Here is a 25307-nt window from a genome sequence, read left to right as displayed (position 1 = left end):
CAATTGTTAAACGATGCAATGTACCTAGATAAAACCAGTCTGGCATGACACCAAGATTGAAACAGAAGTAAGCGAATTGATTGGGTCCCAGGGTGAGGATGAATATTGCAACAACGATGGTCATCATTCGAAGTACCTTCTGTCGTGCAGCAAGATGATAGGATGGTCTAGAATGCGATTTGGAGGAAAAGCGACGGGATTGGCGAAACAACGCACGAGCGCTGAGGATTTGCGTGGTGAACATAGTCATCACTGGAATCACGTAGAGAAACGCGAAGGTGAGAGAACCGACAAAAACCCTCATGAATTCGGCGGGAAAAGGTACCATGCATTCGTGGGTCACTGGTTCGATCCTGGAGCGAAAAGCGGTGAAAAGATTAGTTAATGAGCACATCCATATGACAACAACCACACAGTGAACACGGCCTTTGCTGAAATAACGGTGATACTTTAACGGGTAAACTATAGCAATGTATCTATCAAAACAGACGAGGAGAAGAATATACATTGAAGCAGTAATGCATGTCCACTGAAATCCGTTGGTATTCACAATCCAACAGTAGGAATGCCCTAGCCAGTTGGAAGGCACCGTAATAGCTCTCGGGAAAGGTAACAGGAACAGCGAAGTCAAACAATCGGCAACTGCAAGACAGCCTATCAAGGTGTCTGTGGATCTCCTGACGGGGCGTTGATGAAACAGCACCATGATGACCATCAGGTTACCAAGAGCCCCTAAACAGGCGGATGTCAACTGAAGAACCGTGTCCCAGGCTCCCCACTCTACATCCTGCCATGTCCATGTATGAGAAACATTAGCCGATAATCCCGTTGTCATCATTGCGACCATTCTTTCCACTTCAGCTCGGGCGATGAATCTAATCAAAGTGCCGTGGATGTAGTAGATCGAGATTTGGAGTTGTTATAAAACTTTTGATTTATATACGATAGTAGAGGATATTATACTGTGGTGAGGAGAATACTGTGGGCGACACATATACATGTACCTAATCTGTTAGGTTGATGTGCGTTCCTCTCACCTAGGTTAATCCGAAAACCTTTTAACACGACCGCGCAGTTAATTTACATGCCAATTACTATGTCACAAAGTATTGATCAAGGGGAAGATTGGACTACAGTGCAAGATTACGCTATACAGGTGTCGAAGGTATTGTCAAGGGTCAAATCAAGTTCAGAAACGACTAATTTCGCAAAGCCTTTTCGCGTTGCACAAAACGACTCTTTTGTCAATGTGTGCCTAGTGTTTTGTGCAAAATTGCACGTGATGCGAATGAGCGACCTTGCAGAGAGAAGAAGCAAGCAGTGGAAAAGTTAATCAAGACGCATTAAGCTAGTCAAGAAGACGTCCAATACAGATATTGGTAAATACTGATATCCATTCTACTCCACTTGTCATTGAATTGTGTTTATATAAAAATGCTAATAAAATAGGTGACTCCAATCCTTGACAGTTCGTGTCTTGCAGGGGAAAGAGAGTGCGTGTGATGGATCTAGGGTGCGTTTAAGCTTAAATTTTGAAGGCAGAATGAGCGATTTGTAACGCTCATCGTAAACGCTCATCGTAATCGCAGTTCCACGGTGTACTGTTTATGCTCACTTCTCTGGCTCCTCCAGGCAATTCTCCTTGGGTGGCCTTAATTGGTCTTCCAGCTGGATTCGCAAACCTTCACTGTGCATGCTACGTAGAACCACTAGAGGTCAGTGCGTTGACCCCATTTAAACGCGTTTACAAATTGTAAACGCATCTTTTTGTGAGTTTACGATCTGCGATCGTGATCGCCGTTTTTTGGTGATTCTACAAAAGTGAGCATGTACGCAACCGTGTTTTAAACTAAACGCGTAACAGATGCCTGATTCTGGCCAGAAAAAGTGAAGCATAAACACGCCCCTAGAAAAACATAGTGACCAAACCTGCTCTATCAGCTTATCTTCTCCTGAAATGAAATGAAATTTTAAGGGGGACATTAAAACCTTTTTTAGTAACTGTAACTTTTTTTTCATATTATTTCTTTACATTTGAAATGATCTCATTCTGCGGGTGGCATTCTAACAGATCATTATGCCAGCTTTAAATTCAAGAAGAAATAAATCCTTGGACTTTAATAATGCACTCTGAACAAGAAACATGATATTTTACTTGATCTTATTATAAGTGTCATAGTCGGATGAATCATTCTTAAATATATTATGGAAGTCCGACTCAATTCTCGAAACATTATCAATCTCTATAGCGACTTACATTACTTAATTTTAAAAGATATTTAATGACCAATCATTTGGTTTTACATTAGTATATTTGTATTTAATGAATGACTGAACACATTGATCAATTGATAGGAAGTAATGAACGAAAATTAATTAATAAATAAAAAGATAGAAAGATAGAAAGATAGGTAACTAAATAGATAAATCAGTAAATGAATGCATGAACGATACACTAAATTTGTCACAGTGGTGACATTGTTATACGACACGATAGCAATTCCTTTAAAAAATCCCCTTAGGCAATTACAATAGCCGTGACGTCACATGTTGAAATGTGCGAACATGAAAAAGACGTGTTACCTAATCCTGAAAAATGATTTCTCTTGCACATACAATAGGTTAAACAAATTGCCCTTCAGTTGATTTTTCAAAAATAGTTGCGATCGATCGTGTTAATATGATACAGATATTGAATCATAGAACAATTTAAACAATGAATGAATACATGAATAAATGAATGAATACGTGAATACATAAATATGTAAAAAGATATTATGTAAACACTTAGTACTACACAAAATAAAACTTACTCGCTCATGTTCCGGCTACCACTGTATACAAACAAAAGCAACGAAGGGCTACATAAGAATGACAAATCCTTATAATGGAGGGAGGAAGAGATGAAACAAGCAGAAGTGTTCTCGATAACCAAATTTAGGGCAGAGGGGGTACTAACTGCTTCCCCGTATTTCCTTGTTTCGTTTCGCTTTCGTTTTGTTGTCAGAAACGACGAGACATTGTGTTATATGCGTATCTATCTTACTTAAGAGAGTCTTGCAGCGATTGATGGAAATGTTCAGAAGGAAAGCAAAATTAATGAAATCAGCTGTGAGAAAGAGATGATAAACGAATTTTGGCTTTAAGTCTTTGTCAAGTAAAGACTAATGAAAAAACGAAAATAAAACAAGCCCCGCGAATAACTAAGTGAAATATATATATTATGAGATATATCTGCACATATATATCACATTTATTGTGAGATATATTTGGAGCTAAATTAGACACGCCCCCTAATATTCCTGGATACGCCACTGTACTCTCTATTGAATTGCCTGTCTTCTCAATATATCACACAGACCTCATAAGATCGCGACCCGCTCAATAAAGGACTTAATTTATTGTATCTCGTCTGTCTTTGGTTTGTTCAGCAAAGGTCAACAAAGTGATTCCATCTCCCTTTCCCTCTCTCTCTCTCTCTCTCTCTCTTTCTCTCTCTCTCTCTCTCTCTCTATCTTTAACACTCTCTTTTTTATTGTCTCTCTGTTTCTTTCTTTTCCTCTCTCTCACGCACTCTCTCTCTCTCTCTATCACTGTCTCTCTAGTCTCTACAACTCTCCAACACTGTCTTTTTCATTGGTTCTCTCTCTCTTTCAATCACTCTCTCTCTCTATCACTATCTCTTCCTTTTTCTCTTTCTCTCTCTCTCTCTCTTTCAATCACTCTCTCTCTCTCTATCACTATCTCTTCCTTTTCTCTTTCTCTCTCTCTCTCTCTCCCTCTCTCTCTCTCTATAACACTGTCTTTTTCACTGGCTCTTTTTCTCTCTTTGTTATCACCATCATCGATGAAATATCAAGTAATAACAAATTATTTAAAATTTATATTTGAGAAATATGAAAGAGACAGGCCCATCTGCAGCCAACATCAAATGTTGTAGAAGTTTGCAGGAATTATGAATATGTCAAGTATGTCTTCTTTGTGCAATTTAAACGTTAGCAGTGTCCTATTATTCAAATTATGCAAGGAAACCTGTTTACTTTCTAGACTTCACTGCCAGATACTATTGAGTGACTGACTCGCTTTTTTCTTCTTTAGTAATAACATAAATTAAATGAGCTGTAAACAGGGGCGTAGACAACGGGGGGGATGAGGGGGATGCATCCCCCCCCCCACCTCACAAGGTGGGGGGGGGGATGGCATGTACAATCATCCCCCCCAGGTTTTGGGGAATGATATTTGCTTACTTAATAAGTCATAATGATGATAATAATAGTAATAATAATAAAGATAACAATTATAATATTAATAATAATAATAATTATGATGATGATAATAATAATCCTCATCATTATTGTAATTGTGTTTATTGTTATTAGCCGCATTCTCACGGTGAAAGCCAATTCAGACGGTAAAAAAAAAGAAAATCTTACAAGTATTTTGTGGTTATCTTGTGGTTTAGAAACCACAAGATAACCACAAGATTAAACAGGCGCGGATCTACGGGGGGGGGGGTTAGGGGGTTTAAACCCCCCCCCCCCCTTGGGCGGCCCAAAAAAAAAAAAAAAAAAAAAAGGGAAAAAAAAGAAGAAAAAAAAGAAAAAAAGAAAAAAAAAGAACGCACGCTGGAGAGAACCCTTTCAAGTGCAAATATTGTGAGAAGATATTCAACTCATCTGGTAACTTAACCAAACACATGATAACTCTGGATATAACTGTGTATTTAACTGTTACTTGATTTAAAAAGACGTTATCATGCACTGCTTTTTATGGTCTCCATTGTGTTAATAGATGCCAGGAAAACATCACTTACGGGGTTCAAATAAACACCCAAAAAAAATCGGCTCGCCGCTTCGCGGCTCGTCATTATTTTGGTCAACCCCCCCCCCCCTTAGCAAAAAGCTAGATCTGCCACTGAGTCATCCCCCCCAGGTGTACGAACCTGTCTACGCCACTGGCTGTAAAGGTACTTGAGCATTTGTCTACATCAATAACCCACTTCTTGTAATGGCTGAAATAAAACTGATTGAATCTTTACGCTGCACAAAACGTACGACCATTTGGTACAATGATCCGGAAATCAGACTATTACTAAATGGATTGCAATCACTGTAGTCGGTTCAACAACTAATGGAACCTACCTTTTCATTATTATTGCCTGCAAATGGGTTCTTAACCCTTTGCACAAAACAGAATTTTATATAATAATTGCCATTAGCATTGTTCGAATATATATAAGAAGAAGAAGAGAGTGCTGCGCAGCGCCGATGGCTGCTCCCACAGGCTCTCTCTTTCTTGGCATGTTTCTAGCTGTCAGAGGAGACTTCTCATATTGATTTTTATACCAGATCATAGAGGAAGGGGTATATGCAAGAACTATGGCTCCTGTCAGAAATATGAAGTCACCATTTCTTTGCATTAATCGATTGATTTTTGTTGTCAATTTCTATCATCATGCACCAGTTCACCAATGGACTTCTACATGTAGCAGTGCAGCTCCTTTTCATCCAATTGTGTTCTTTCAGACTGCCCCGCCTACCAGGCGATTTCTTTTAATGAGCAAAAACGTTAGGGGGGGCGAAAAAAAATCCGCATCACCACCACTCTTACATGTTACGCAGGCCCTGTCAACGTTTTTTTCAAATCTGTTTTTTTTTTGGGGGGGGGGGGCTAAAGTATTTCCGATCAGGTAGAGCAAAGCGAGCGAAGCAAGTGGAGCGTAAATCGGCGTGGGGTTCAGGGGGAAAACCCCGGTGGGGGGGGGGGTCAAGGGGCGGAGCCCCATAAAACTCAGGGGTTCTAGGCATTTATTTAAGGTTAGATGAGCATCCATGGGGCGGAGCCCCCGGAAGCTCAGGGGTTTTGGGGATTAAATTAAGGTCAGATGAGCATATTTTGATACCTTATTTGTGACTTGCACTGACATGCAGGTCACTATTTGGAGTGGGGTCCAGGGGCGGAGCCCCCAGAAGCTCAGGGGTTTTAGGCCTTAAATTACGATCAGATGAGCATCAAGGGGCCGCCTTAGGGCGCTTGGTGGGGTCCAGGGGCAGACCCTCCCGAAGCTCAGGACTTTTAGGCATTTAATTACGGTCAGATGAGCAACCAGGGGCCCGCTTAGGGCATTTGGTGGGGTCCAGGAGGCAGAGCCCCCAGTAAATCATTGGTATCAAATTAGATATAAACCACGGTTGAATTTTATTTTTGGAGGGGAACTTCCCCAAAGCTCCCCCCCCCCCCCCCCCCCCCCCCCATCAATACGAAAGTTCGAGGGAGCATAGTGAATGAGAGGGGTGAAGGTGACGGAAGTGACTACCCCCTCACAGGTTTTGAAGTTTTGGTTGTATTAAACATAGGATATTATGCGAGGGAGCGTAGCTGCCGAGTGAGAAAATGTTTGCATTTTTATTTGTCTAAACGCTGCACTCTTAGGCCCTCCAGAGCCTAAAAGTGTGTTGCAGTCTTTAGTAAGTATTTGCTATACATTTTTGGGGGCACTTTTTCAAATTTTGAGGGGGGGAGACCCCCCCCCCCCCCCCCAAACAAATTTAGAGTGTCCCCCCCCCCCGTCCCCCCGGGATCGCCGCCCCTGTCGCCTACCATTCATCATCATCTGTTCATCTTCAACTATCATCTGGTCCTCGAACTCACACTCGCTATGGAGATCGTGCCTTCTCTGTATATGCTCCTAAACTCTGGAATAATCTCCCCGTCTCTGTCCGTGAATCCCCAACTCTTGACACTTTTAAACGTAGACTTAAGACCTATCTATTCAACACAAAGTAATTGCCCATCATCATACCGTATTTATAATCACATGTCCTATCTTCTTGTAATGTATTCATTATCTAATGTACATAAGTATTGTAGTTTCATTAATGTTACTTAATTATTTTTATTATCATGTTATTGTTATACATTGTTAGTTAAGTAATTCGTCTAAATTAAGCGCAATGTTTATATCGTTTCTTGTTGATCCTTATTACAAATTTAGTTTAACCGTACTTTTCATTTCATTTGTTTTGTAAAGCGCTAAGAAACTGTATCTGTATACCAGCGCTATATAAATCTTAAATATTATTATTATATACCAATCATGCTAATGTAAAGTATGTATCTTTCTCTTATATATGTATATATCTATATATATAATGTTACTAAAGGCGTCATTGGAGGGACATTTGGAGTGAAAAAATGAGTCATTAAGTAGACATTAGGGTTAGGGTTAGGTTTAGGGTTAGGTATTAGGGTTAGGGTTAGGGTTAGGGTAAGGATTTTTATGATGTCCACTTAATGTACCATGTAGGGTTATATATATGTATATATATATATATATATATATATTATTATCTCTCTCTCTCTCCCTCTCTCTTTCTGTTCGTCTTTCCATCTCTTTCCGTTTTCTCTCTCATTTCCCTTTATTTTATTAGGCTTATCACCTCTTCCACTACCCCACTCCATCTATGCATCCCTCTGTGTTGTATATTTGTCTAATTTACACTTTTAAACTTCCGTTTCTTTCTCTCATTTCTCATCTTTACTTCCCAACAAACTGTGGAACAACTTGCACACCTTTTTTATGGTTGACAATATATTTATTCTCTATTTTTTTATCATTGTATTTGAGAATCAAAGTTCAAAGTAAAATGCATTTGAGCATGGAACATCATAATTTACTATGTACACACAAAAAGGAAGTATACGTACATTTTAGAGAGATTTAGCCGTGCACAGCAACAATCGCTCAATGTAATTCCAAAAATAAATACTTGCATAAAAATGTACCGCTACATAATACTTGTGGTATATAGGGATACTTTCCTTATTTTCAAGCTTACTGCATGACTATAACATGGAATTTATCAATTTCTTACTGCATAAAATACTAATTGAATGGTATGAAAACAAAGGGTTCACATTACTGTATGGTTCAAGTCTAAGCGTTCAAATTCCGAATACTTAGGACCTCAAGTGGAATGAATAATACTGTAAAAGCCAATATAATACACGAACAAATGTAATATGGACAAACTTAATATTGCTAATTTTGTATTAAGGTGGTATTGCAAGATTATTGTTGTTTCTTTTTTGGTTCTCACTCGTTGGGAAAGAGTTTAACTAAACATGAGTAATTTTTTGTCAACTTATATATTTCATAAGGATGTACGGGTCTAGCAATACATGGCACGTTTATGATAAAGAGTAATTCGGGGATTTCCAAAAACGATTGCGAAAGGACCAAACTGAAAGTTCAGTGTGTAAAATGAACGCTGGTGATTTTAGGCAGATCTACAATCACAATAGGTTCTTAAAACTTCCATGATTAAATACTTGCATGGAAAGGAAACAATATCATGTAATGTTTACATTATCGCTCAATCCAAAGCAGTGAACGAGAAAATGTTGTGCTGTATCATATAAAAACATTCCGTGAATCTGTCAAATAAATATGAATTTCGACAATCCACATTACGTCATTTACAATGTTGCGCATATACATGTACATGTAAAACAAAATGGATGATTCTGGAGAGCATTTAGGCAAGATTGTATCTTTTATAAATGTAATGCTTCCTGGGAGAAATTTCAATAGTTTAAACATATTTGTGGCTTGCACCCAGTAAATAAGATCGATTTACTGGGTGTAAGCCACAAATATGTTTAAACTAAGATTGTATCTGTATTTAATATCGTTTTCAGACATGAAAAATTGAATTAGTCGCAATCTAAGTAATTGATAATAAAGGCAGCAATTCAATTATAGACCCACTAAACGAAATTCACCTCTTTCACCAATTGTAATGACAGTGAAAATAAATATATACATATTTCAGTTATGCAAAATGTCATCTTAATTAATATATACACAATGTAAGAAATAAACGATTATCATAATATTTTTCAAATGCTTATTAACTATTCAATTCAATTTTAATTCGTATTTATTTCATTTCCAACAGAAAGATAAATAAAGGTATTACAGATATTATTGCAGAAAGTATGAAAACAAATATATGTACATATTCATTTGTTTATCTTGATAAGTATACAAATACACTTTACACATAATACAATTATTACAAGAAATTCTTAATTCCTGAGGGAATGGGGGGATCCACTAAAAAGCAGTGCTTGTAGTTTGTGGATCATCACTTAGGAAATTCCAAAATCTATTACACCAATATGTACATGAAATTGAGATTATTTTTCATTAGTATGTGTTTTCATTATTATTTCTTTAAAATGATGTCGTAGCTGGGAACAAGAAAGGCTTGAGGGATGATATGAACGTTGACAAATATTCAGCGCTCCTGATAGATTGCGGAAAGCTATTCCACAGCTTAGGTCCAGAGAAGTAGAAGGCTCTGTCACCCAAGTAAAGATGTGCGACTGAGAAATTCTATAACGAGACCTTGGTCGAAATGCTTCATCAGACGCTCCGAAGTCTATTGGTCTTCAACATTAAAGCGACTCGGTAACATTACCTCAGATTCTGAAACAAAATCCTGGCTTTAGCTCATGCTGCAATCACAATTATAAACCTTTAGGTCAGTCAGAAATCCCATGACTTTTACAAGCCGATCGCGCCGTCTGGTATTTATGATTGGAAATCGAAATTTCATTTTTCGTTTTCCTAACGATTTTTATAACACTACAGTCTATTGGGGAAAATGAGTATGGTAAAACTCAAAGATTTTTACTTTTTTGAGGCACTTCATGATAATTTTGAAGCGCATTTTTTTAGGGCTTCAATATTATACCATATCACAGACACTGATTACATCTAAGGCCGGCCATGCATCTCAGATTTAACATTGTTAACCGATGCCTTTAAGTGCTTTGAACGTTGAAACTCCAAGTCTGAAGAAGATCCTCTGGTCGATAGACAGCCAGTGAAGATCTGATAAAACTGGATTGGTGTGAAATCTCTTCCTGTTTAAAGACACGAGCCTCGCAGCCACAAATACCTTGACTGTGCCGTGAACATGCCGTGGTTGTATTAAAGAACAAAACTTCGCAGCAAGTCATAGGTTCTTAAGGGGTGATGACGAGTCATTTCAAATGCTCTCAAAGATCACTCAAACCCAGATACGAAGAAATGTCTTCTCAGCGTTCCGTACGTGGCGACGGACTTCTTCTTCTTCAGGAATACATGCCTTGGAAAACCTAGCGGTTGGTGAGAAAGGGAGATCGAGAGAGAAAAAAAGAAACAAAATGTAAAGAAACGGGATTGAAGCTGGGAGTATAAACAAACAAAAATGACAAATTGAAGAAAAAAGCCATCTGGTCTACATGACAGTCTACTATTTTGAAAGTCGAGTTGAAGATTTACTCATAATAAAGGTCAGTAGATGATGAAGAAAGCAAAATAAAGTGTTGCTTGTAGAAGCACAAAAGCAAAAGGTTAAATTTCTGTTATAAAAACGTTATACTTAGCTTACGAGATCTTTCAAAAACTTGAAAGGACCGAGATCGGTATACCATATTTATTTCAAAAGTTAATGGTGGCAAGATGTTTCAATATTGGTCTTAAGTAATACGGAAATATGTTACCATTTTGGTGCCAGTGGCTATAATGACGTATTGAAAAATGAAGTAACTCTTGAATTTCAGTAACAATTACCTTAGCGTTTTCAATCCTACTTTGGTTGCTTCTGAACTCTTTTCCAATAGGTTGACAAAGCTGTCTGGTCCAAAGGGGGTGTAGAGGATGCTCAGAAACCTCAAAGAAGGAGTCGCTAGGACAGCGTTCGAGAAGAGATCAGCAACTTCACACGAGACCCTTGCTGTGCCCTCGTCATGTGGCTTGGTCTTGTCTGGGGGTGTGCCCGATATCCTCAAGTCTTCTAGATTGGGCATGACTGGAAGGAATCCTGCAGCACACGCGATGACCTTCTCTGGGACTGGTGTATGGACGAGATGAAGTTCCTTCAAACGAGCAAGGGTACCCACCTTCGTCTGGAGTTGATTGAGGGCTTTCTCTGTGACGTGATGCAGAGAGATCATAAGTTTATCCAGTTGCGGACAATGCTGTACTCCGTCTAGTATGCTGATTATGGAGGTGTCATCTGAGGAGGTGTTACGCCGAATGTCCAGTGCAGATAGTGAAGGGAAGTGCTTGAGAAGGTCTCCAAGTTGTTCGATGCTCTCTGAATCCATATCAGTCTTCTCCAGAACAAGCTCCTCGAGATTCTCCATCATGGGACACTCTTCCAAGGCGTCTAGGAAGTCAGGTCCTACTTCATTTCCTGACAACTTCAGTTGAGTCAGGTTAGATTGACGGGAAAGACCAGGTACGAGCTTAGCAAGGCACTCATCGCTTATGTTATTCATGCTGAGGGTCAATCTCTTTAGGGACGTAAAGGATGAGTTTGAAAACATCCTGAACAACCTTTCCCAGTCTGCAGGATTGGCTTTGACCCCATTTAGAATGAGCTCTTCGACAGGACAGCGCTCCAAACCGTCAATGACAGGTCCGAAATTCCATTCGCTCATCTGCATCTGATTGACCTGTTCCCATAGGGGCAACACCGCAAGGAAAGTATCATCAGGACGCTGTAGGAGGTACTTCGGTATTTCTCTTCCTTTAGTTACTCCTTCTCTTAACTTCTCTCTTCTCTTTTCTTCCGTCAGGGGTTCCTCACTCTGTTTCTTTCTCCTTCGCCTCTTCCTCTTCAATGAATCCGACACGTCGTTCTCCAAGCCGGGGAAAGAGTTGAGGAATTCCCGGAACTCTGAACTAGAGTTCAGGTGCAGACGAATGAGCTCGAGCGACTTGATGGAAATTCCCCTGCCGTGCTGGAGAAAATACCCGAGTGACTTTGTGACGTAACTAGAGATTCCGACGAGTCGGAGACGACTGCAGCCAGACATGAGTGGAGCCAGTACATCATTAAGTTCACCTTTGCTCTGGCTTTCAAAGTTGAGCTGTAGACAGAACTCAATGAGTTTCTGGACACGTTGACACTCTGTGTAGTGCAACTTTCCATTCATGAAGAGTTTGATGTTTTCCTCTTCCGATTTCATGAGACTTACAACGTGGCTGATGATGGTACGAGCTGCCTCCACATTTGCACCGCTTGCAAACATGAGGACATTTCCAAGATCTGTGGCACGTTGAAGGGTTCTGATATCCTCAACACACTTCTTGAAGAAACATCGCTCCTCCTCATTCCCGGTAGAGAGATAAGCAAGGTAACTGCCAGCAAGTTTCTCTTGAATTATCTTGAGGACGAAGGTAATGTTGTGCGAGTCAACTACTCCGTCTTCATTGTTTATCTCTAGATCTTCGTAGAGTGTTGGCCTATACTCTGCTTCTTCATCTCGGACAAGGATACCAACCTTACATCCCATGGCAACGACTTCTCTTGCACCTGACTTACAATCTTCAAAGTCTTTCAGTCTGAAGATCAGTTCTTCTTCATCGGATCTGACGAAGCCCAGTAATGCTACCTTTCCAAGCTGAAGGATCAGGTCGTCCTCATCAACCTCACGTGATTGAAAGACTGCATCTCCAGTGGCGTCTTCATTTTCATTCATGATGTCGCCGCTCTTGACATATGTCTCCTCTGTCACATCTTTCTCAGTAGAATCCCAGCTTCGAAGTCGGGTCCTCTGCTCTTTGGATCTTGGATGATACTTCAGGAGACACTTCACGAGCTTGTCGAATAGCGAGCTGATCGTGTTCATATCTTTGAAGTCCTTTCCATCGGTCAGTTTTGTCAACTGGCAGAAAGCGCAGCACATTAGAGGTAGGGAAGCCAGTTCTGTTTTCAGATGGTTCTCTTCGAGGTAGGCAAGTAGTTTCTCTCCAAGTTCTGGCCGACGTTTGAAAATCTTCTTGACATATGCATCGATGTCTTCTGATGAAAAGCCTGTGATCTGTAAGTGTCGGTATTCGTCAGTGATGTGGTCTTCCAGTTTCATGAAGTCTCCCACTCTGCCAGGGCGAGTTGTGATCAAGATCTGAACGAAGGGTAGGTATTCTTTCCTTAACATCTTCACGATATTTCCACAGTTCTTCTGATCCAACCCTTTGCCTTTGAACTCGTCATAGCCATCTAGCAGAACAGCAACACGTTTCTGGTTCTTTTCAGCGAACTGTTCAATGAACTGCGGTGTGAAGTCTTTCTTAGGCAGGAGCTGGTCGACTACAGCAGCTCCAAAGTTGCTTGTGTGGTCTAGCTTCTTCAGCTGCAAGAGGAAAACAGCTACAGCATCTTTCACGGGGCTTGTCCTAGCCTCTGCCCAGTCACTTGTCAGCTTCAACAAGAAAGTTGTCTTTCCGCTGCCTGTTCTTCCTCTAGCTACCACTCGAGTAGATGATGTTGCTAGTGTCTCCTCACACCCATCGATTTCATTGTCGTTTCCATCCACTGCTTTCACATCCTTGAATAAGTCTTTAAAAGCGAGTCGGTAATGAATTGGAAGATCTGGACTATCGATGTCCACAAGAAGTACCAGATTGGTGTAGACCCTGCCTAGGTCTACTGTCACGATCTTGCCATTCTTGCCAGCCCAAGGGACCATGGGAACTTTGTTTCGTTTCTTGTAGTGATATTTGAGGTGTTCTACCATTCGCGTCTCTTTGGCATCAAGGGCCGTTGGTGAGGCAGCGTCCGACTCGATTTCACTTGGAAAGAGAGCTACGTAGAAAAGTAAGAGGTAGGGAAAACAAACGGTTGACTAAAGCAGAATCTTTGATGTTTTGCGTACTCCTTCACCACTTCTCTCTTATTCGAAATAACATTTATACACTGAATAAGTTATTGCAAATTTTTTTTTGATAATACAAAGCTCTCTATTTTTTTTACTCAATAATCTAATTTCCCCAAGCTAAAATAATAATAAGACCTGAACCACACATGGGATACAATCCAAAGACTGGCCCAGGATCGGAAGGAGTGGAAGACTTTTGTTGCTGCCCTATGTGCCAGGAGGCATAATGGGCAGTAAGTAAGTAAAATAATTCGTAATATGCAATGTCATATGCTATGCGTTGGTAACGATGTGTACATCTCACAAATTTTGGAATTGTATAAACCTCCGATCACCACAAAGTGCTGGCAGGGTGACGTTCATTTTCTTTTTCATTTTTGCATATGCGTTAATGGATCTTGCATGAGCATATGAGTCATATCAAAACCAAATTAAGTCCTGGTGCGACCATTATATTATTATCTACATGTCAATAAGAGGCCTACATTTTTCATAAATTGTTTGAGCTATATCCCACCTTCAAATCGAGGGCCATACTTATCAGCCAGGTCCACGCGCTGAACGCTCTGCAATCCCTGGACAAGTGTCTTCACCAGATCCTTGTTTCGAGTCATCTGCCGCCATTTGAGCAGCATCTGATAACCTCTTTCTTTTTGTTTCGGATAGTCCGACTCGATGTTTTCAAGATCTGCTTCCAGTAGGCCGAGTCGACGCCCGATGTCCTTCCAGCTACTGCCGAGCTCCAAAGACAAGTCCAGGAGAAGGTTGACTTGCACTTGCCGTTCCTCGTCCGTCCCCATCATGAGTTCACCTGTATTAAACAAGTAAAATGTACTCAAAATGGTAAAAACTTGAATGTCAAAACACCCGAACAAACTAGATTAGGATTTCCAGTGCACTAATTATTTGTATTTTTGTAAATGATTACCTCAATATGAAATAAGCAGAATACAACCATTTTGTATGATTGAAAGTTGAACTTGATTCTACAAATTTCACAAATACATTCAGATTAGACCCCGATGAAGAGCAGCTGCATTCCTTCAAAATTATTGTACTGCATGGTTGTCTCAATAACTCTTTGAATACCCTATATACCGTCCTGTAAAATAATCTATATGAAATTGCACGTTTCCTAAGAACTTCGAATAATTCTTACCTCTTTTTCATGTAATGATTGTGACAATATGATTTATTCTTGACAGATAAAGTTTATCTTCTCAAAACTTTACAAATCAATATCTATGACTCTTTAGATTGATCAATAAAGTTCCGAGATGATACATGTATAAACAAAATCGTTATATTGCTACAGACATTCCAAAAACGAGGTCAGAAAAAAAATCATCCCAACTTTATTGGACACAGCATAGGCTATAATTCTATTCATCATACATTCTAAACATCCATGCAGTTTTTTTTCTATTCAATTTAATTCCGTAAGTTGATTTTAGTTGACCGTGGTCAATTCTTCACCACGAACTCAAAAACAGGCCAAACAAGACAATTTAATGTTGTTGTTGTTGTTGGTTTTACTTTAATTGAATTTCTTAAATTTCTTAAACAGTAGAATGGAATATTCCAGCACTGTTGAACTTATACAAATGTTGGAATTATACTCAAAGAGAATGCAATCAACTACATTCAAACCTTTCTAAAGCCCCCATCACACCAAACTAGTTCTCACTACCTTCTCGAAAATGTTGCCAAACGGGCTCAAACTGTGTGCTACAACACACCCCTATCTCTCTCTCTCTCTCTCTAGATAAATGTATCGTTACTACAGATAGGTGGCCACTAAGACAGTTTGACTGTATTTCGGCTTCATTACTGTACAAAGACTGACAGAGAAAATGGTTAGCTCACCTGTGCCACCCTCTGCCATAGAGAGAAGAGCTTAAATGTCACGAGGTCAGTGACGTCATCATTACGCTGTTGTTGAAGTCATGAGATCAACCAATCATCGTCTCGATCTCATCTGAGAATGAAAAAGAAGGGGTAAATGTTAGGATATTATATAGCCTAAAATTATGTATCAGAATAGAAAAGGAAGAGAGGAAATAGAAGGGGAAAAAAGATAAAGAGAGAGAGGAGGGATTGTGTGTAGCTGAACGGAGAGGGTATGTGTGTGTGTAATGGATAGATAATTGCTGATTCTAGATCATTGTGACGTCTTAACAATGACTCAGTACTTCCGTATTTGTTTTTTGTTGTTTTTCTTTCCATGTTTTCACGCGGATTTCACGGCGAAATTGTAATCAATATGTTTAACACGTATCGGGCTCGATTTCACAAAGGAGGTTTGTCGAAAAACCTAGGTTTATGTGCGTCATATGACGCGTATAACCTAGGTTTGTCGACAAACCTCCTTTGTGAATTCGAGCCCTTGAGTTTGTTTTTCGTAGTTCACCTGATTCTGAAATTTCTTTCGAAATCTAATTCCAGAAACTTCAAAGCCATTAAGACATTCTGAGAAACAAACAAAAATTGGCGCGAACTTTTTCTACAAAAGAATGATGACTAATAATATAGAGCAATACATAACAAATCAAAGTTCACCTCTAGCTGTAAATATGGGTCTCACATCACACAGTTCTTTTTTTCTTTTTCAGCCAGTCAAATTTTATGGTCGTTTCATGGCCTATCAACTGAGGTCAAGAGTATCCGGGTCGTAAAGATGTACGATGATACGGTGATGGCAGTGGCATTTCGAGGGGGTTGAGGGCTCAAGCCCTCCCCCCCCCCCCCACACCCACCCTCCGAAAAAATTATCCAGGGGTAGAAAATTAATCTTTTATTTTGTATCATGACGTTACTGTAATATGCACTTCACATATCTGTACCTTATAGCACATAGCTCGGTGAATACATGAGACCCTTAGTTGCGCGAAGTTGCCATCTTAATAACAAAAACCCGTGTCATATCTGACCGAGCCTTCAGAGTTGCTATCATGTTTATTCGAAATTAACATTGACATTCCCGTATCAAATATCAATTGATCAAATGGTATTCTATATTCTTAAAACTTCTAGAGATGCTTCAGGTTGTTTCTCTTCCAGGTCTTCAAACTAAGAAGGGAATCATTTACCATCCTATGCTCATTATGAATTGATGCAGTTTTGGTTTCGATTAATTTGATCATCCATGATTTGAACAACGTGAGAATCTTTCATTACGGAAATACTCTTTTTTTCTCTCTCTCTCTTATTCGTCCACGCTTCCTGAAAATTGACATATCTTATCTGACCCAATGACTCGTTAATTTCTTCTGTCATTAAAACATGAGATCAAGTCAAATTCCTTGGCAAAGAATGCAAAAGTAAAATGGATAATTATGCTCCGTAATTACCAAGCTGTGGTGAGGTACCTGGATTTCTTGCACACACGAATAGAGAGGCGATATGAAACTGTTCTAAAAAAACTTGATTTTAAGGCAATCACGTTCGAGTGTTAGGGCTTGTGTTCGATTTCCGATGTATTGCGTTTCTAATCTTATTCCCGCAGCACGCGAGACGTCCGTTTGCTTGCGATTTTGCTAAATAAGCCTGTAATTAATACAGTTAATACAAACACCACCTGATCAATGAAATTAGTATGTTTCAAGAGCAATTTTGAAGTTCTTGGGTACTTTTTCGCGCGACAAAGTCCGGCCCGCCATTGACTTTCACACCGGAAATAGGGGGTGCTTTCCAGGCACGAAGCCCAGGGGGGGGGGGGGGGGGGGGGGGGGTGCCCAACAAAAAAAAAAAAAAAAAAAAAAAAAACCAAGATCGGCTGAACTTTTTGTAGACCCCTCCCCAGGACGTCGATCAATTACAGGTTTGTGCCCCCCCCCCCCCCAACATCAAACTCTGGTGCTTTCAAACAGAGGGAACATGCATACGCGTACATTGAGTGTGGGGGGGGGGGGAATCTGCAGTGACCTCAGATTTCTTATCGGTTAGCATTTTGTAAGTAAATCTGAGAGATAAGATGGAGCCACGTTATGAAAACATGAAACCTAGCAGCAAGATTTCAACCTTATGTTTTGTTATTTTATTTGTTTGACCTCATGGTCAGTAATTATGGATTTTATGATTAGAGGTGATTAGACTATGACTAACCACGGGCCTGTGTATAATGTTTCAAGAACGTCGGTACAAGGGGGATGTTGCAAGACAAGAGAAACAATATTGCAAAAGGCAAACAAACGGAAACAATACCGGATAGACAGTGAAGGTGATATAATCTTTTACGATGCTAGCGTGGCCGGAAGTCAGGAAGTACTGGCAGGCCTTTCCTTTCTATCTAGAGACGTTGGTAATCTTGGTATTGCATGGTTGTTTGGTTTGTTTTACATGACTGCTAAGAAAGCATGTGTATGCTTGTAAGTAAGCGACCAGGGGACAGACGGCTTTAAGTCCTCTCCCAGGAACTTGGTAATGAGGATTAATGCCTTACCAAAGGGCACTAGCACATCGACTTGGTTTCGAACCCGAGACCTTCCAGTTACCAGACCATCGCTCTATACCACTGAGCCACCGCGCCTTCTATATTTGTAAAGAGTTCTCCGTCACGGGGCATTCTTAATCTTGAAACATTATCGTGTTGAACAAGTATTTTGAGAAGGGGTCAAGTACAGATTGGGTGACCTAGCCTGCATTACGCTGGGAATCAATAGTGATACATACCCTATTGTTTTCATCTATTGCGGCCTCAGCTAAAGGTCAATCACTATATAGATTTAGCATGTGATCAGTTAGCTTTTACGACGAATTTTAATCTTTGATCTCATTAAGTTTCAAGTTTATTTACTTCCACTTTATCAAAAATAACATAATTGAACACAATATACATAATAATATTTATAACTAATCATACAATAAAGGAACATAATGTACATGATAATAGTTATAACAACATATACAAGCATAAGTATGATAAATACATTGAAAAAGCTAAATAAAGTGGGGGATCTACTAAAAAGCAAAGCTTGTATTATGTAGGTCCCGATTTTATGCAGTTATGTATATAAATTAGGATATCTAAATAAACATAAGGTATTTACAAAAGACATAATGGTCTTGATCAAGTCACTGCTATATAATTTCAACACTCTGATTATATTTAACAGACCGAATACAGTCGAACCTGTCTATTAAGGTCACATACGGGAAAAACATAAAGTGGCCACTGTAGACAGGTGACTTTTTATTTGACAGTTTCTACACTTACACAACACTGTTTCCTCATAGAGAGAGAGGCAACGTAGGTGACCGCTATAGACAGGTGGCCTTTATATAGAGAGCTTTTCACTATCACGGGTTCGACTGTACATGTATATGGAATAACTTTCCAGACTATTAAAGTTTGCCATACTCACATTTAATTAAATGATTTGAGAGAACTTGTCACTAAAGCAGCGATTGCTCAGAAATCATATTTTCATAAAAAATGCAGCTAATACTATATTGAAAGGAAATCCTGAGTAAGTGCAAGTCGGGCGATATGATTATACTATGATAGAAATCACGACTATGTCATATTATGCAAATAAAACAAAAAATCAACAGTCAAAGAACGTTTTCTCTAAGCAGCTAAATGCAAAATTTCCAGAATTTCCAAGTTGGTAGGGGGGGGGGACGTTATTGTATACGATTGCGTTATTCTTTTCTTTTCCTCTTTCCGTCCATATGCGAATTCCCGTCTTTTGAAGTCGAATCTTGTTCAAATCATATTTTCATTAATTGTGTCTTCCAAAAAGGAAACGTTAATTGGCAGACCTTGTCATCGCGCTTAATATCATTAATGAAGAAGAAAGTGAACGAAATCTGTTAACTTACCACTTTCCATAAGCCGAGAGTCAAATTATAAACCGTGTAATGTAATTATTATATTCTATATTCAAATCGAAACCGAAACCCTTCGACAATCAGCGATTATTTTCAAATAGTGATTGGACCTTTGCTCCTTCAAAGTCCAGGCTGATTTATGAACAATAACCTACTCATTAGTTCTTCGAACATGTGAATTTACCACCAGGACGGTTGTTTATATCTTGGCACTTAACCAGTTTTTTATGATTCACTGAGTAAATGTTTATAACGATAGAAAACAAGGTGGATTAGGCCAAAAACAGAGCCGTGGAATAGCATGATGGTAAAAGCCAATGGATACAGATAACAACCAGATTATTCCTACTCCTTGTAATTAATTTGATTTTTTTTTTGGGGGGGGTGTATTTCGTGACTCAAGAATGACATGTGCACTAGTTAAATTAAGATCTAGGTCGAATACTTTTAGATGTAAGCTGCGATGAGTCACATTCTCAAGAAAATTAAAATGGGACAAATCAATTTTGCACAAACATCTTCAATAATTACAAAACTTGGTAAGGGTATGAATAAAGGTTTATGAATGAAAATATGAATACTTAAATTGTTAACTGTACGGCACATATGAGAGAGAAAGAGAGAGAGAGAGAGAGAGGGAGGGCGGAGGGGGGGGGGGGTAAACAACGATCATCACCAGTATGGGTGCGAACGTTATTGTAGTTTGCTCAGCATTGTGAGCATCTGTAAAATGACGCCTGGCTGGAATGCTCCACAGGGAGTGGAGAAGGTGCATACATTGTGTGCGGGCAAGTCTGAATCCGATGACCAGGGTAATATTATATCTGTAAAGCGCTTAGAGATATCGTCGATGTATTAAGTGTTATACAAAAGCGGGATATAGTTATTATTGTCATCATTTCGTGTCATCATGAATATCTAGCCACAGTAAGAGCCACGTCGTTGCAGGCACGAACCCTCAGTCGTTGTGCGTAACAGTGTCTGCACTACAGAGACTACCCCCAGTCGCTTTGGACACAAACAAAGACTCGACATTATAGGTTCTGCTCAATACTTTAAAAATTTGGGTTTAAACAATTCAAATGTGAGTCATTGCCAGGGAATGTGACAACCAGCATGCCTGAGCCCAGTAGATGGTGCAGTAGACAATGATTAATGTACAATGAATACGTATCATAATTATTTACTCGATTGTTTACGCACCATGTCACCATGACCCGTGTGTGGCAGTGTTTTTTTTGTAGGGGGGAGGGGGGGGGGGGGGGGAGAAGAGAAGGTGCAAGCTAACTCATTCCTAAACTTTCCACATAGGCCTACCCTTTAACCTGCATACCCCCCTTTCTCTCTCTCTCTCTCTCTCTCTCTCTCTCTCTCTCTTACTTTTATTTTCTAATCTTTCTAAACCTGTACAGCCGACTCTCTTGGAGCTGTCCAAGTAAAATAATTTACATAAATGAACATATTTAATGTAAATAGAGTAATATACGTTTAATGTATGCATGATAAAATAGGCTTTACTTCGTAATGTAATCAAATGTAATTCACAAATGCCTCTATTTTGTTCACCTGTTACGAATAGTTGTATTTTAATTGTCAGATTGCGAATTGCTTACCTTACGTGCTGTTAGGTAGGACGAGCCATAAAGTTTGTTCTACCTTCTGACTATTGGAATGCAGGTAAATGAAATAATTGTTGACATGGCATTTATGCATGAAATTTGATTACAGGTTGCTGTTTATGTTGTGTCAAAAATAGTTTCGTTTCAAATTCCGATAGTAGCTGGAGCGATGTACATGTAGTAAACAATGACGTGTTGAACCATTGCGTCATCAAGGGATTCCCCACCCCGTTGGGTTCCTAATCAAAGAGATGAGCGTACCATTGTGTCGTAACAATAACGGGTTACAAAAAAATTAGGCGCAGCTCCAACTTCTCAATGCTACATTAAAGAATCTTTCATTTTCTCTTCGATCGTGCACTGTATGAATTGTTTTGCTTGCATCAGCTTCGGAAATATGATGAAATATCAAAATATCGCGTCAGAACTATGCCATTATCAAAGTTTAGTTCAAAACAAGTAATACAATTCATTTATAAACATAAATACAAGAGTCAAGGGCCTGTCAGCCCTGTCTATCTCGGTCTCTCGATTGACCTTTGTTCAAACAGCGCTGTAAAGAAACAACAAATTAATTGATATAAATTATATGATGTGGCAATATGAAGACATGGCAGAATTTACAGGGGAATTTTAGTTGTATTTTCTATTTGATTGATTTGAATAGAACTGCCAGTAGCACCCTATCTTCCTGCTGGCTGCTGTAGTGTCGTGAGCAGTAAACTGTAACATGATCTACGATCCTAATCCCCATTAATGTAAATGATACTTCTGCGGTCATGATTAAATGATTACTGGCTTATAATATGTTTATAGTTTTTAGATGGATGTAGCTCATTCATAATATGCTGCCTCTTACATTTTATTGTACAACAATTCACAAAAAAGGACTGATTTTGTCGTTCTCATCAATACAGTGTTTTAAAACCAGAAAGCCTTGTTGTCGTCTTCATAACGGTTCATGTAAAGGTATATAATAGCTCATGACGATGATGATGATGATTGATTGGTTGATTGACTTATTAATTGATTGGTTGATTAATTGATTGATGATGATGATGATGGCGACGATGATAATGATGATAATGACGGTGATGATGATGGTGATGTTGATGTTGATGATAGTGATGTTGATGATGATGTTGATGCTGATATTGATGATGATGATAATGATAATAATAATGATGATGATGGTGATGGCTAGTGATGATGGTGATTAAGACGACGATACTACTATTGATTGATTGATTGATTGATAGATTGATTGATCATAGTGATGATAATGATGTGATGATGTTTTTGAAGATCAGAATAATCTGTGATTTAGTCCTAAAATGTCACATGATTGTGTTTACATGATAATGCCAAATGAAATGATAATACCGTACATTTTTAAGACGGCATGCATGATAGCCTACTAGAATAAAAAACAATTTTCATCATCATTATCCTTCATATAGTTGTCGTTTTATCCAAAGACTATCGAGAGGAAATTGTGTTGGAATATGATATACGGAAATACGGATAAACGTGAGCTTCACAGAAGTAAACTTGGCGAAAAGGGCGGAAACGTCACTACACGGATGTAAAAGTTAACGGTAGGTTTGTATACACGTGTATACATCGGGTCCAGGTAGAAATACTACTCCAAATAAGATAGATCATATTAATGACAATCTCTATACTTGTGAGTAATAGATATGTCGATGGCCATCTTTAAGAAATCGCAGTAAACACAGTAGAACAAACATCCCTTTTATGTTATGTCTGTTAAAAGATGGGAGTTATTGCTACCTTGTTTGGCGTTCAACAATAAGGGATAGAGCAACGTCGATCTGGCGCTGCTCAGTGGCTGCCGGGCTCACGATCAATTGGGCAAAAAGAATTTCTGTTTCGGTTTAATAAAATTTGGAGTGGACTATTAGGCTATTATTATTATTATCATTATTATTATACATAGATTTTATTTTATATCATGGAGTCTTAACTGTTCAGATGATTTCTCAGTATACTCATGATGATAAAACTTATATATATAATATCATGAGGCGTAATATTGCAAATGAAGTTCAAACCATTGAAAATCTATTTTTCTTAAGAGTAGATCATTTGGTTTCTTTCACATCGATCATGCCTCAGTGCACTACTTTAAACGTACATTAAAGTACAGTTACTTTATTGTACCTGACTCACAATTATGCCTCATTTATAGCAACACTGCAATAAAAACAAATATGGGAACTGGATATCTTGCAGAGTCAACAAAATAATCTGACAGAATACTCTCAGCAGGTATTATACCAGACGGTTACAGACAGGCAGACAATGTGGGACTAACTCTGTGGTACAATAGAGCGACAGATACATGGACAGAACAGACAAACATACAGAGACAAACTGAGACCGAAAGAAAGAAAGACATACCAGACAGACAGACAGACAGTGAGTGAAGGGGAGAGGGTTAGAATTGGATCTATTAACACTCGGGCACGAAAACAGGCATATACAGAGAGAGAGAGAGAGAGAGAGAGAGAGAGAGAGAGAGAAAGAAAGAGAGAGAAAAGAGAGATAGAGAGAGAGAGAGAGAGAGAGAGAAAGGGAAAGAGAAAGAGGTGTAGGGAGAGAGAAATAGAGAGAGGGAGAGAAATAGATATACAGATAGATAGAAATAGAGAGGGAAAAGGAAAGAGATAGTGAGAAGAAAAAAGAAATAGAGAAGGAGGGAGAGAAAGAGATGGGAAAATAGAGAGAGAGAAAGATAGAGAGAGAGAGAGAGAGAGAGAAAGAGAGAGAGAGAGAGAAGGGGGGGGGGGGCAATATCATGATGAACATACAAAGAAAAGAGGTTATCATTGTAGGTACATACTGTTCCAGGATAGAGCTACTTGTTACAGGTCAAGTGTACTCACCGGACTTGTTCTCTTCTTATCAGGCATAAGTACATACACACAAATATATGTCATTCGGAGAGATAAGAGCAAATTGAGATAAACAACTGTATGATTTGTTGTACTGCTAGTATGGTACAGTATAGGACATAATATAGTATGAAGTGATCGACGTACTCTTGAAAACACGCATGTATATGCAGATTGAAGGGGAGGGAAGAGAGAGAGTAGACAATTTAGCATAAGATGAAAACATCATGGCTCGGTTTATACAGTTAGAGATGGTAAAACGGAAATTAGGATATTAGATAGTATAGGCTAAAACGCGAGCGTGAACTGAAATGAAAGGAACTGAAAGGTTGAATTTATAAGAGATGGTAACAATATAATTAGAAATGATACATTCAAGCTCTTCACGAGAATAGTATACATGATGTACCACAGTCCCAGGGAGATGGCAAGTTGCCAATAAAAATTCTCACATTCTGCATTTTCTTCTCGAGTTTTAATCAGCATTTTTACTCACATTTGATTTGAATGGCTTCCCTTTTCTCCTGGCCGAATCAATTTGCAGATGAAGAATTATTTCTTCCCAGGTCCACAATTAACAAAATGTCCTTCTGAATTCAATAGTATATGACGAATGTGCCACCAAAACAAGGTTTATCCGCCTACATACACGGTATCGCGAAGAACGTTTTGAACTGAACGACAAGGCAAATTTTACGTGTACGTCGCTCGTTGTAATGGTCGTAGTCTTTTACCGCAGACTCAATATACTGATTTGTTTGTTCCCTTCTCGGAACGGTTTATATTGAAAGCACAACAAAACAAAACACACCGATTATATGTCTTCTATATGACAAACAGGACGATTGGAGTGTATGACATTAAAACAATGAATGTTTCTTTAGTACCTTAAGTTTTAGACTTACAGGATGATATATTCATTTAAAAAATATTCAAGCTTCTCTGTAAAAAAAAAAAAAAAGAAAAAAAAAAGATGAGGGCCAATTTCAAGAAAATATTTTTCTCAATTGACGATATTGGGCTTCGCCAATTTTTATCAAATTTTTCAATCATTTGATTGATTTCTTGCAAGCCACCCACCTACAAATATTGTGACTCTGTTTTGTTTATTATAACTGTTAACCAATACAGTAATTGTCTTTGATTATGATAAGATCGTTTTTTTTTTTTAAATTGATTTGTAAACTTGCACCTGTGGAAAACAAATAATTATGCGCAT

At 38.8% G+C, this 25307-nt stretch overlaps 1 protein-coding gene across 1 annotated transcript; it reads right to left on the bottom strand.

Annotated features, from left to right (window-relative positions):
- Positions 1-9748: 9748 nt before the first annotated feature.
- Positions 9749-24741, bottom strand: LOC100890694. Its single transcript, XM_030979525.1, has 5 exons — positions 24585-24741; positions 15586-15697; positions 14237-14530; positions 10625-13646; positions 9749-10167 (listed from the first exon to the last, which is right to left on the bottom strand). Exons 2-5 carry the CDS (start codon positions 15602-15604, stop codon positions 10080-10082), a joined length of 3423 nt encoding a protein of 1140 aa, XP_030835385.1. The 5' UTR covers positions 15605-15697; positions 24585-24741; the 3' UTR covers positions 9749-10079.
- Positions 24742-25307: the final 566 nt, after the last annotated feature.

This window comes from Strongylocentrotus purpuratus, unplaced genomic scaffold (assembly GCF_000002235.5).
Source record: "Strongylocentrotus purpuratus isolate Spur 01 unplaced genomic scaffold, Spur_5.0 spur5_scaffold_10, whole genome shotgun sequence".
Lineage (NCBI taxonomy): Eukaryota > Metazoa > Echinodermata > Echinoidea > Camarodonta > Strongylocentrotidae > Strongylocentrotus > Strongylocentrotus purpuratus.
Note: the sequence above shows the minus strand (reverse complement) of the source record. Positions and strands in the feature narration are given on the sequence as shown.